Here is a 10,819-nt window from a genome sequence, read left to right as displayed (position 1 = left end):
ATAAAGTAACACAAATAAAGTCACAACATTACAACATAAAAATGTGGTAATTTAAGAAGGATACAACCACAGAGACCACAGTCAAAATCGGAGTGAGTCACCACGATAATATACGATCTTTGGTGCTGCCTCACCCAGTCCAGGGGAAAAAAATTCACTGAGATGAAGCTTCAGAAAAAAGAGCTCATCATGAAAAAAGTTCACTCACAGTCCGAAGTGGTCAGGTCAAAGGTCAAAGGTCAAAGATGAGATGAGAACTGTTGTCTCTGACCCTGTCCTGACTTTGATTTACAGAGTCAACATGAAACTTCAACAAGAGACAGAAGAGCACTGATTTTATGTCAGTTCATTATTATTATTATTATTATTATTATTATTATTATTATTATTGTTGTTGTTATTATTAGGGTCACAGCACATTCTGTGATGAGTTTGAAACAGATTAATTGGCCACATTATTAACTGTAAATAATGTACATGTGCTGTATTTAAGACTGACAGGTGAAACTTTGGAAAGGCCACGCCCCTCACACTGTCAGTCCTACTGACTGTCTCCAGATAATCTTGGGACCTAGCTTATTGCAGTTTGTTGGTATCCTCTGTAGTTTTCAACACAGTGACCAATAAACATTAAGAGGGGCATGACAATGTTATCGCCATGACCACTGACAGGTGAGGTGAATAACATTGATTATCTCATTACATTGGCACCTGGCAGTGGGTGGGAGGGATATATTAGGCAGCAAGTGAACGTTTTGTCCTTGAAGGTGATCTGTTGGAAGCAGAAAAACTGGGCAAGCGTAAGGATTTGAGCGACTTTGACAAGGGCCAAATTGTGATGGCTGGACGACTGGGTCAGAGTATCTCCAAACCTGCAGCTCTTGTAGGATGTTCCTGGTCTGCAGTGGTCAGGACCCTCTAAAGGTGGTCTGAGGAAGGACAACTGTGAACCAGTGACAGGGTCATGGACGGCCAAGGCTCACTGATGCACGTGGGGAGCGACAGCTGGTCAGGGTTAGGTCTGATCCAATAGAACAGTTACTGGAGCTCAAATTACTAAAAAAGTTGATGTTTGTTCTGTGTAGCTACAGACTGGTCAGGCATCTGCTGCCAAAGGCACCTACAAAGGGCACATGGGTGTCAGAACTGGACCATGGAGCAATGGAAGAAGGCAGCCTGGTCTGATGAATCACGTTTTCTTTTACATCATGTATGTGCCACTTACCTGGGGAAGACATGGCACCAGGATGCACAATGGGAAGAAGGCAAGCCGGCGGAGGCAGCATGATGCTCTGGACAATGTTCTGCTGGGAAACCTTGGATCCTGCCATTCATGTGGATATTACTTTGACACATACCACCTACGTAAACATTGTTGCTGACCAAATCCACCCCTTCATGGAAACAGTATTCCCAGATGGCAGTGGCCTCTTTCTGCAGGATGATGCGCCCTGCCACACTGCAGAAATGGTTAAAGAATGGTTTGAGGAACACAAGTTTGAGGTGTACACTTGGCCTCCTGGAAAAACAAGTCTGATCCATGGAGGCTCCATCTCCCAACTTACAGGACTTAGGATCTGCTGCTGACAGCTTGGTGCCAGAACCACAGCAGACCTTCAGAGGTCTAGTGGAGCCCAGGCCTTGATGGGTCAGGGCTGTTTTGGCGGCAAAAGGGGGAACTACTCAATATTGGGTGGGTGGTCTTAATGTTATCGCTGATCGATGTATGTGCACCTGCTCTGAGTCCAGAATTAACCAAAATCTGTTGGTGTAATTGGCCGTTGCCTGTTATATATTTGATCAGAACTCAGGATGTCTTTGATTAATTGGGGGCGGGGCTTTATAATTACTGAAACGCTGCAGGTGCGTAATGAAGACACAGGTCTGATTTGAGTTTCTTCCTATTGAGGGTGAGGGGACCGGGACCTGAACCTGAACCTGAACCTGGACTCTTGATTCTTTATTCCCCTGTTCACTGTGTCTGGTTTAAACTCTGATGCAGTGTTGATGCAGTGTCTCAGATGAATGTGGAGTTTCTGAATGTTGACGCTCACTGTGTCGACACAGCTGAGTGAGGGGCCAACACATGGACTCTCTGCTGCATGTCACTTCCTGTCTCTACTCCATCCTGTCCAATAAAGGCGTCCAATCAAATTTAAAACAGGAACATTATTGATCCGATTAAAGACTCAACAGGTTTAAAATGGTGCAATACAAATGTTTATTATATGACAAAAATACTGTCACTAACTAATGTCATCATTATCATCATCATCATCATGTGGTGTCAGCTCGTCCAATCAGGACTGAGTCAACTCCATTTAAATCTTATACATAAACATCTTATACAGAATTAAATTAACGAGGCTCAACCACCAGCAATGATCCTCCTTCTCCTCTTGTCCACCCCCTCTCCTCCTCCTCCTTCCCCTCGTCCTCCCTGTTTAAAGGAACAGTCCAACATTTTTGTTGTGGCCAGATGTTTCAGATGGATCAGCAGAGGTCACACTGGTTTCCATCTGACACAGCTGGAAACTGCTCCTTTAAACCATCATTTTTCTTCTTCTGGTGTTTTTTAAAAGCAGCAGAGGACAAACATCCTCCTTTTTATTTTGTCTTTCTACACTTCCTGCTCGCTCTCTAAGCCCCGACCCCTCCACCTGTACCTGTCAGGAGGCAGAGCTTCAACTTTTTTATGTTTTAAGGCAGCTGATTGGTTGTCGGTCACATGTTGTTGAATCCCATCATGCCTTTCATGTTTCCGGCGGCTCCTTGCTGAAACTGACGCATCATGGACTGAAGACCTGCCATTCCACCTTAAAAACAAACACAGGGCTCAGTGAGAGCTGCTGCTGAAATGACAGCAAAAGACAGAGTGAATCATGGGAGTTTTCTCTGACACTGATGAAGAACTCTGCTCGTCTTCATCAGTCTGTGACTAAAAGGTGATGATGCAGGTTTGCGGTCTCACCCATGTGGTGCAGGACTCTGGGGTCCATCATCTTGGCCATCTGCTGGTTCAGTTTGGCCATCTGAGACGGGTTCACGTTCTTGGACATGTCTCCCCCTGAGAACAGAGACACTGTCAGCTCTTCTTCTTCTACTGTTTAAAAATGTGTTGTTTGTTCGTCAGTCTCCACTGCACCCCCCCCCCCCCCCCGCTCCCTGTTTTTACCTTTAAATAGCCCCTTGATGCCCCCCATCTTCTTGACCATCTGGGCGAACTTGGTGTACTGGGTCAGCAGCTCCTGGACGTCTCTGGTGGCGACCCCTGACCCCCGAGCCACCCTCTGGATCCTGTTGGGCTGCTTACTGAACAGCTTGGCCCCGTCTTTACTGTCCAGCTCTACACCAGTGAGACCAGTGGGGGTCAGACTGTGGTCTCGTCACATCACAGGGTTTTCCACAAAGACCTTACTTGGGCGGGCCGCCCAGGTATAATTGGCAACACATAACATATTTATCTTTGTTTTTAATCGGTTCAAAAGTCTCCTTCCTGTAACCGTGTCTTATAATGTCGCCTTGGCTCCTCTCTGCTCAGTGAGCGTGGAGCTTTATTACAGGGGTCTGCATGGAGCCTGTACCATCAAATATCACCCGGTGGAGACGCCCCTGCTGCCTCAGCAGCTGAGAGTCGCTGGTGAATGGGAGACCTGCTGAGTCTCTTACAGACTATATGTTTTTTTTTGTTTTTTTGGGGGGCTTTTTGTGCCTTTATGACTGACAGGAAAGGGGGTAGAGAGAGGGGACTGACATGCAGGAAAGAGTCAGACCGGTCGGGAGTCGAACCGGTGACTGCTTGCTAAGAGTGTCTTGCGCTCACACATGGTACGCGCCCTAACCACTCGACTACCGGGCCGCCCTACAGACTATATGTTATTCAAATCATAACGAAACAAGTCCTTATTGGAAGGAAGAAAGAAAACAAGGCCTTATGTCATCTAGTGAAAATACGCGTCCTTGTTTGGCCTGCATCCATTCAGTTGCTTTAAGCTGGCAGGACCCTCTTCCTGTTTCTTTTTGGTCAGTTTACTCTGAGCTAGAATATCAATAAAATGCTCTGAAGCAGGACTACAGATGCTGCAGTAATGTCTATATTTTGACCAGTGCAGCCGTGTTGACGACAAGATCTTGTCTGAAAGAAGTTTGGTGATAACACTACCTTTTTTTAATGCCCCGCTGCCAACCAGCCCTGGCTACTAAGGCGATGCTATAAGCCAGTCTACATCATGTGAAGAAAACACCCTGTACGTAAATGTTGCAATGGCCCACTAATGATTTTAACTGGACGAGATACATGTAGCAGGACAGAAACATTTTAACTGAAGAGACGCAGGTTTTACCAGAGGAGATGGATTCCAGCAGGAACACAGTTCTGAAGGAGACAGACTCTGTGTGTGTGTGTGTGTGTGTGTGTGTGTTACCCTGGTCATTCATGCTGTCCATGATGGTCATCAGTTTCTTCAGTCTGGACATTGATTCCTGTTCATTTCCTTTACTCATAAAGTCTGTACCGAAGCCGGGGATCATCCCCTACACACACACACACACACACACACACACACACACACACACACACACACACACACACACACACACACACACACACACACACACACACACACACACACAGTGAGCCAGATTCACTCTCTCAGCTTCTTCAAGTTTTCAAATGTCCAAGTCCAGAGACCAAGACCAGAATCTAAGACTTTTGAATTGAATTACACAAAACTTGGGTCCAAGACCTGCAAGTCCTGTGACTTGAGTCTATATCATGTGACTTGGTCTCAGGTGTGTCCGGTGTCTCAGGTGTGTCCAGTGTTTCAGGTATGTCTGGTGTCTCAGGTGTGTCCAGTGTCTCAGGTGTGTCCAGTGTCTCAGGTGTCTCGGGTGTCTCATGTGTGTCCAGTGTCTCAGGTGCGTCTAGTGTGTCCAGCGTCTCAGGTGTGTCCGGGGTGTCAAGTGTGTCCAAGTCCAGAGACCAAGACCAGAATCTAAATCTTTTGAATTGAGTCCAATACACAAAACTTGGGTCCAAGACCTGCAAGTCCTGTGACTTGAGTCTATATCATGTGACTTGGTCTCAGGTGTGTCCGGTGTCTCAGGTGTGTCCAGTGTCTCAGGTGTGTCCAGTGTCTCAGGTGTGTCCAGTGTGTCAGGTGTCTCAGGTGTGTCTAGTGTCAGGTGTCTCAGGTGTGTCAAGTGTGTCCGGTGTCTCAGGTGTGTCCAGTGTCTCAGGTGTCAGCAAACAGCAGGTATTTACCATGATCTGTCCGAAGGGTCCCATCTTCATGATGTTCTGAAATTGCTCATACATGTCTCTGAGGGTGAACTGACCTGGAGGTCAAAGGTCACAGGTCAGCCGTCATACCCATGATGCACTGCACGTTGACCAGGTTAGTCAGTGTAGTTTCTCACCATGTTTGAGTTTGTCTATCAGCTCCTCGTTATCGTCCAGTTTGAGCTCATTCACTCTGTCAATCAGGCCCTCGATGTCACCCATCCCTGACAGGAAGAGGAGGGGTTACTGAGGGTTTCCATGGCAACACTGAAGACAACATGTTGTTTACTGTTGGAAACAGGATTCATTTATTATTCTATACCATGGACTGAGGATGTCTGATCAGTGTCGTCCGTATCCTTGTGTGTCTGTGTGTGTGTGTGTGTGTGTGTGTGTGTGTATTTTCACACGACACACTGTTTGTTGTGTTGTCTGACTGTGTCCGACTGTAGCGTCGTTACCACCCTGACCTCAGGTGAGGATGGTTACCGAGAAGTTTGCTGATGAAGGGCTGAGTCTTAAACGGCTCAAAGTCGTCGATGTGTTCTCCTGTACCAATGAAGATGATGGGACTCCTGGTGGCCGCCACACTGACAGGAAACAGCACAAGAAGAAGGTGGTAAACAAACAGTCTGACATCAGACACTACTGTGACATCATCGTGCAGCAGAGGATGATGGTCTTACGCGCTCAGAGCTCCTCCTCCTTTGGCGTGTCCGTCCAGTTTGGTGACGATCACTGACGCCACGTCCACTTTGTCTTTGAAGGCTTTAGCCTGAGACTCGCAGGCCTGACCGATCGACGCATCCATCACATACACAATGTTGTCTGGTTGCTATGGAAACATCAGCAGAGAAACATCAGGAGCTGAAACACACCTGAGACTGGCACAAGTACCTGAAGGCTACACTGCAAGTAGCAACTACAGACCTGCGGCGCTACCTTCAGGTCCGTCCCTACAGACTAGTGGTGGTGCGTTCAGGTACTCACCACAGCGTTGGAGACCTGTAACATTTCCTCGAACAGTGAGTCTTCCTGTTTGTGTCGTCCACTCGTGTCCACGATGATGATCTCAAAGTTCTCGGCTTTGAACTTGTCGACGCCCTCGGAGGCGATCACCACCGGGTCCATCTCTGTGTAACTGAGTAGCATACACGCGGTTAACATACAGCAGACAGCAGGGGGCGCTCTGTGTGAGCTGAGGGGTGACTCACCTGCCGTAGAAGGGGATTCTGGCTTTGGTGGCGTTTTGTTTGAGCTGATCGAAGGCACCTGAGAGAGGAGAGGGGGATCATGTACTGAAGGAGATGTTGGTGTGCTTGCCGCCGTCTCAGCTGACACATTTTAAAAAGAGGCAGCTCAGAGATGAATAGTGAAGATGAAAGGTCAGTTTGAGAGGAGGTGCTGAAGCTTGAGCTCTGTGAGCAGTTTAATGTCACTCAGGTCTAAAGTCGGAAAATATAATTAGTTCAACTCTTGACTGACAGGTAATGAGTGACAGCAGGTGAAGAGTCAGAGAAGTGAAAGAGTGGGAGTGGTTTACAGTGTGGATGGACCAATGAGAATGAAGAAGTCTGAGGTCAGTGAGGACAACAGATGTCAGACACACAACAGGTGCGTTCAATGTCTCGATGTCAAAAATGAGTTGCACTATTTCAAAATGATCAATGATGTGTGAAAATCTTTTACACATTTTACAGTGTGAATAAAATCTGCAGAAGAAAGAAGGAAGTTATGACAACGTCCATCACTGGGCGTCGGGTGGTGAGGTGGTGTTTACCGGCTCTGAAGGTGTCAGCACAGATCAGACATGTCTTCCAGCCTTTCCTCTGGTAGTAATACGCCAGCTGCAGCAAACAGAGCAGAGTGAGAACAGACAGACAGAGGTGCGCCGCTTCAAACAGCTGTTTCACATCTGTCACCTCACCTTGGAGCAGGTTGTAGTTTTCCCGCTGCCCTGCAGACCAACAAACATGATGACGTTGTTCTTCCCTTTAGTGGGAGTCCAGGCCTTCACACCGGGGTCCACCAGCTGATAACAAACACACACACACACACACACAATAAAATACACACACACAAGATATAAAATCACAATCACATTTCCAAACATTGCACACGCCAACATTATTTTAACCTGTACTTTACTATTTACAGTGTGATGATTGCTAAAAGAATGAAATTTTCATTATTTAATGCCCTGACTGTTCCAGGCCTTTTCCAGGCCTTGTGATCTGACCTTGACGAGCTCCTTGAAGACGGCGTGTTGGATCATCCTCCTCTTGTTCAAACCTGAGGCCATCTCCTCCAGGTCTATGGCAGACCTGCAGGGACAAGAAACACACAGCTCAGTCACTGCTGCTGGACTGAACTGAACCAGGTTCAAATCTCAGACCAGGACTCAGGTTTGGATCCTGGATCAGGACTCACTTGACGTTCTCTCTCAGCTGTTTGACCAGTTTGATGTTGACATCAGCCTCCAGCAGAGCGGCACATACCTCCTTTAACATGGCATTTAAGACCTGGAACACACAGACAGACCATCACAGTCCACATCTCACCTGGACCTGGACCTGCATCAGGTCCTCATTGTTTGAGAGCTTTGAAGCTCTGAAAATTCCTGAATAACATGAAACAGTAGTGAAGTGTATCTCTGTTAGACCAACAGTGGGCTTCAAAACAATTCAACATCATCATCAGAAACATTCATCAGAAATGTTCAATAATCAGAGGATAGCACAGACTTCGTGTTAAACTGAGGTTCAGTTCCAGTCTGTCGGTTACCTCCTCATTGATGATGGTGGCGTTGCTGAGAGACCTCAGCGCCGAGGTGATCTTCCTCCCCAGGTCAGCTAACACCATGATGACAGTTTGAACTGAACAGAAAAACACAGAAAATAACCAAACCTGAACCTGATCTAAACCCTGAGACTGTGTCAGGACCTGGTTCAGGAACGGAAACAAAGTGGGTCAGAAATGAGGAGCCGTGGGCCGACAGGAAACAGACTGATAGAACTGGATAAATGAACTCATCACCATTACTTCAACGTTAGGTATGTCTCATAATCAATAAGGTGAAAGTTAATGTGGGCGATGGAGGTGCAGACTTACGTGTGTATGTTACAACAGAAAGTGTGTGTGGAGGGAAACCCCCCTACTGAGCACGCTCAGTGAGTCAGCAGATCAGCAGGTCAGCAGGACGCAGCACACGGCCACACGCTTTCTGTACAGGTGAGACAAAAAACATGGAAAAATAAAAACTGTCTGCAACAACCAATCACAGAATTTATCAATAAACTGATCAATCATCTCAGTCCTGTTCATCACTTTACACCTTCACCACAGACAGCAGGTGTTTCACCTGGGAAAAAGGACACCAATGACAGAAGGTTTACACCTGAAACTGCTCTCAGGTGATGCCTGAGTGAAGTTAATCTGAACGTTGAAGAAGCTTCTAAGGTTTGTACAGTTCTGTTAGCGCAGACACACCTGTCAGACCACGCAGTGTTTTCAGTCTCTGTGTTTCTGGTCATGTGACAAAGGCAAACACAAAGGCCTGTTTGGGAACCAACACAAACCGTTTTCTATCATGTAAAGTTGCATTTCCCACGATTTTCGTTGTGTAAACCAAACTAATAATCAATCAGCGTCAGATTACTCAACAATAAATAGTACTACTGATAACTGATCGACTGTATCTCCTCCAGTGCCAGATCGATCACACTTGTGATCATGTCCTGGGTGTTTTATCAGTGTCTGACTCAGAGCTGAACCGGTTTGTTTTCAGTCGCAGTTCAGACACAACGTCTTTAGTTCAATTTGCCCCTTAAAGCCACAAAACACGAGAAAAATACAGCTCTGTCATTTACACGTCAGCCGAATCAACATATCGATAATCACACCGATTTATTCTTTATCCGCCGATCAGTTATAAACCAGCACCATGTCAGCTGTTTGCGGCGCTAACGTTAGCTTAGCAGTTAGCCGTTAGCAGTCAGCGCTGACAGAGTGGAGGTTAGCCGTTAGCCCAGTTAGCCGCGGTGAACAGACAGAACACCGTCTGTTGCCGTAGCAGGAACATCGGCGACTTCAACCACCGACCAATAAAGGTAAATTAACCAGTTTTTACCGCCTCTCGATGACTTTAATCAAACCGCAGCAGAAACTCTCAGTGGAGCGTCATCGAAACCAGACCGGAAACACGAAGCAGCTCTTCTTCTCTTGTGTTTGATGCGCGGCTCGAACACAGCAGCGCCTCCCGCAGGACGGAGCGCACCGCACATCTGCGTTCCCCCGCTGCAGACTGTGATACACCTCCCTGTACACAGTCAGTGTGTACACTGATAATTATCCTTATATATACACTGATAATTATCCTTATATATACACTGATAATTATCCTTATATATATATATACACTGATAATTATCCTTATATATATATACACTGATAATTATCCTTATATATATATACACTGATAATTATCCTTATATATACACTGATAATTATCCTTATATATACACTGATAATTATCCTTATATATATATATACACTGATAATTATCCTTATATATATATACACTGATAATTATCCTTATATATACACTGATAATTATCCTTATATATACACTGATAATTATCTTTATATATATATATACACTGATAATTATCCTTATATATACACTGATAATTATCCTTATATATATATACACTGATAATTATCCTTATATATACACTGATAATTATCCTTATATATACACTGATAATTATCCTTATATATATATATACACTGATAATTATCCTTATATATATATACACTGATAATTATCCTTATATATACACTGATAATTATCCTTATATATACACTGATAATTATCTTTATATATATATATACACTGATAATTATCCTTATATATACACTGATAATTATCTTTATATATATATACACTGATAATTATCCTTATATATACACTGATAATTATCCTTATATATATATACACTGATAATTATCTTTATTCTGTTCTGTCGCCATGGCGCCGCGGAAGCTGCCTCGGTGTGTTGGTGCGCACTTTTTTACCTTATTTTCTTTATAAACTCAGTTTCTGCCTCGGTTTCCGGAGCTCTTTCACCAGAGAAGAGCTCATTAACATCAGAGAAACAACTCCAGAGGATTTTTCCACCTTTCTCGACTCACCTGTGGAATTATTGGACATTTTGGTCAGAGGTCACTGACCGTTGCTCTCGCAGTGAAACGCCGGAGGAGAGGAAGACGGGAGGTGTTCAGGACTGCTTCCAACAGTCTGGATGAGTTCACAGAGGCTGTGACGTCATACATCAGCTTCTGTGAGGACTGCTGTATCCCATCACGCACCAGGGGGAGTTATAACAATGACAAACCCTGGTTCACAGCTCAGCTCAGTCAGCTCAGGAGGCAAAAGGAGGAAGCTTTCAGGAGTGGGGACAGGGACAAGTTTAAAGAGTCCAAGTACAGGTTTAGCAAGGCGGTGAGAGAAGCTAAACGACTGTACTCTGAGAAACT

The 10,819-nt window shown here is 45.3% G+C and overlaps 1 protein-coding gene across 2 annotated transcripts; it reads right to left on the bottom strand.

Annotated features, from left to right (window-relative positions):
* Nucleotides 1–2,197: 2,197 nt before the first annotated feature.
* Nucleotides 2,198–9,564, bottom strand: srp54 (signal recognition particle 54). 2 transcript variants are annotated; one of them, XM_071498624.1, is made up of 17 exons: nucleotides 9,411–9,564; nucleotides 8,393–8,504; nucleotides 8,066–8,224; nucleotides 7,712–7,803; nucleotides 7,521–7,605; nucleotides 7,209–7,313; nucleotides 7,062–7,128; nucleotides 6,496–6,553; nucleotides 6,272–6,422; nucleotides 5,968–6,116; nucleotides 5,771–5,871; nucleotides 5,419–5,505; nucleotides 5,264–5,337; nucleotides 4,425–4,533; nucleotides 3,176–3,346; nucleotides 2,972–3,067; nucleotides 2,198–2,816 (listed from the first exon to the last, which is right to left on the bottom strand). In XM_071498624.1, the coding sequence occupies exons 3-17, from the start codon at nucleotides 8,141–8,143 to the stop codon at nucleotides 2,725–2,727; spliced, it is 1,515 nt and encodes a 504-aa protein (XP_071354725.1). In that variant the 5' UTR covers nucleotides 8,144–8,224; nucleotides 8,393–8,504; nucleotides 9,411–9,564; the 3' UTR covers nucleotides 2,198–2,724. The 2 variants fall into 2 exon arrangements, with proteins under 2 accessions (XP_071354725.1, XP_071354724.1); XM_071498623.1 differs by having other exon boundaries at nucleotides 8,066–8,157.
* Nucleotides 9,565–10,819: the final 1,255 nt, after the last annotated feature.

The sequence above is a fragment of the Trachinotus anak genome, unplaced genomic scaffold (assembly GCF_046630095.1).
Source record: "Trachinotus anak isolate AG129_WGS33_773 ecotype Australia unplaced genomic scaffold, CSIRO_AGI_Tana_v1 ptg000015l, whole genome shotgun sequence".
Lineage (NCBI taxonomy): Eukaryota > Metazoa > Chordata > Actinopteri > Carangiformes > Carangidae > Trachinotus > Trachinotus anak.
The sequence above is the reverse complement of the archived record's forward strand: the minus strand, read 5'-3'. Positions and strand labels throughout refer to the sequence as shown.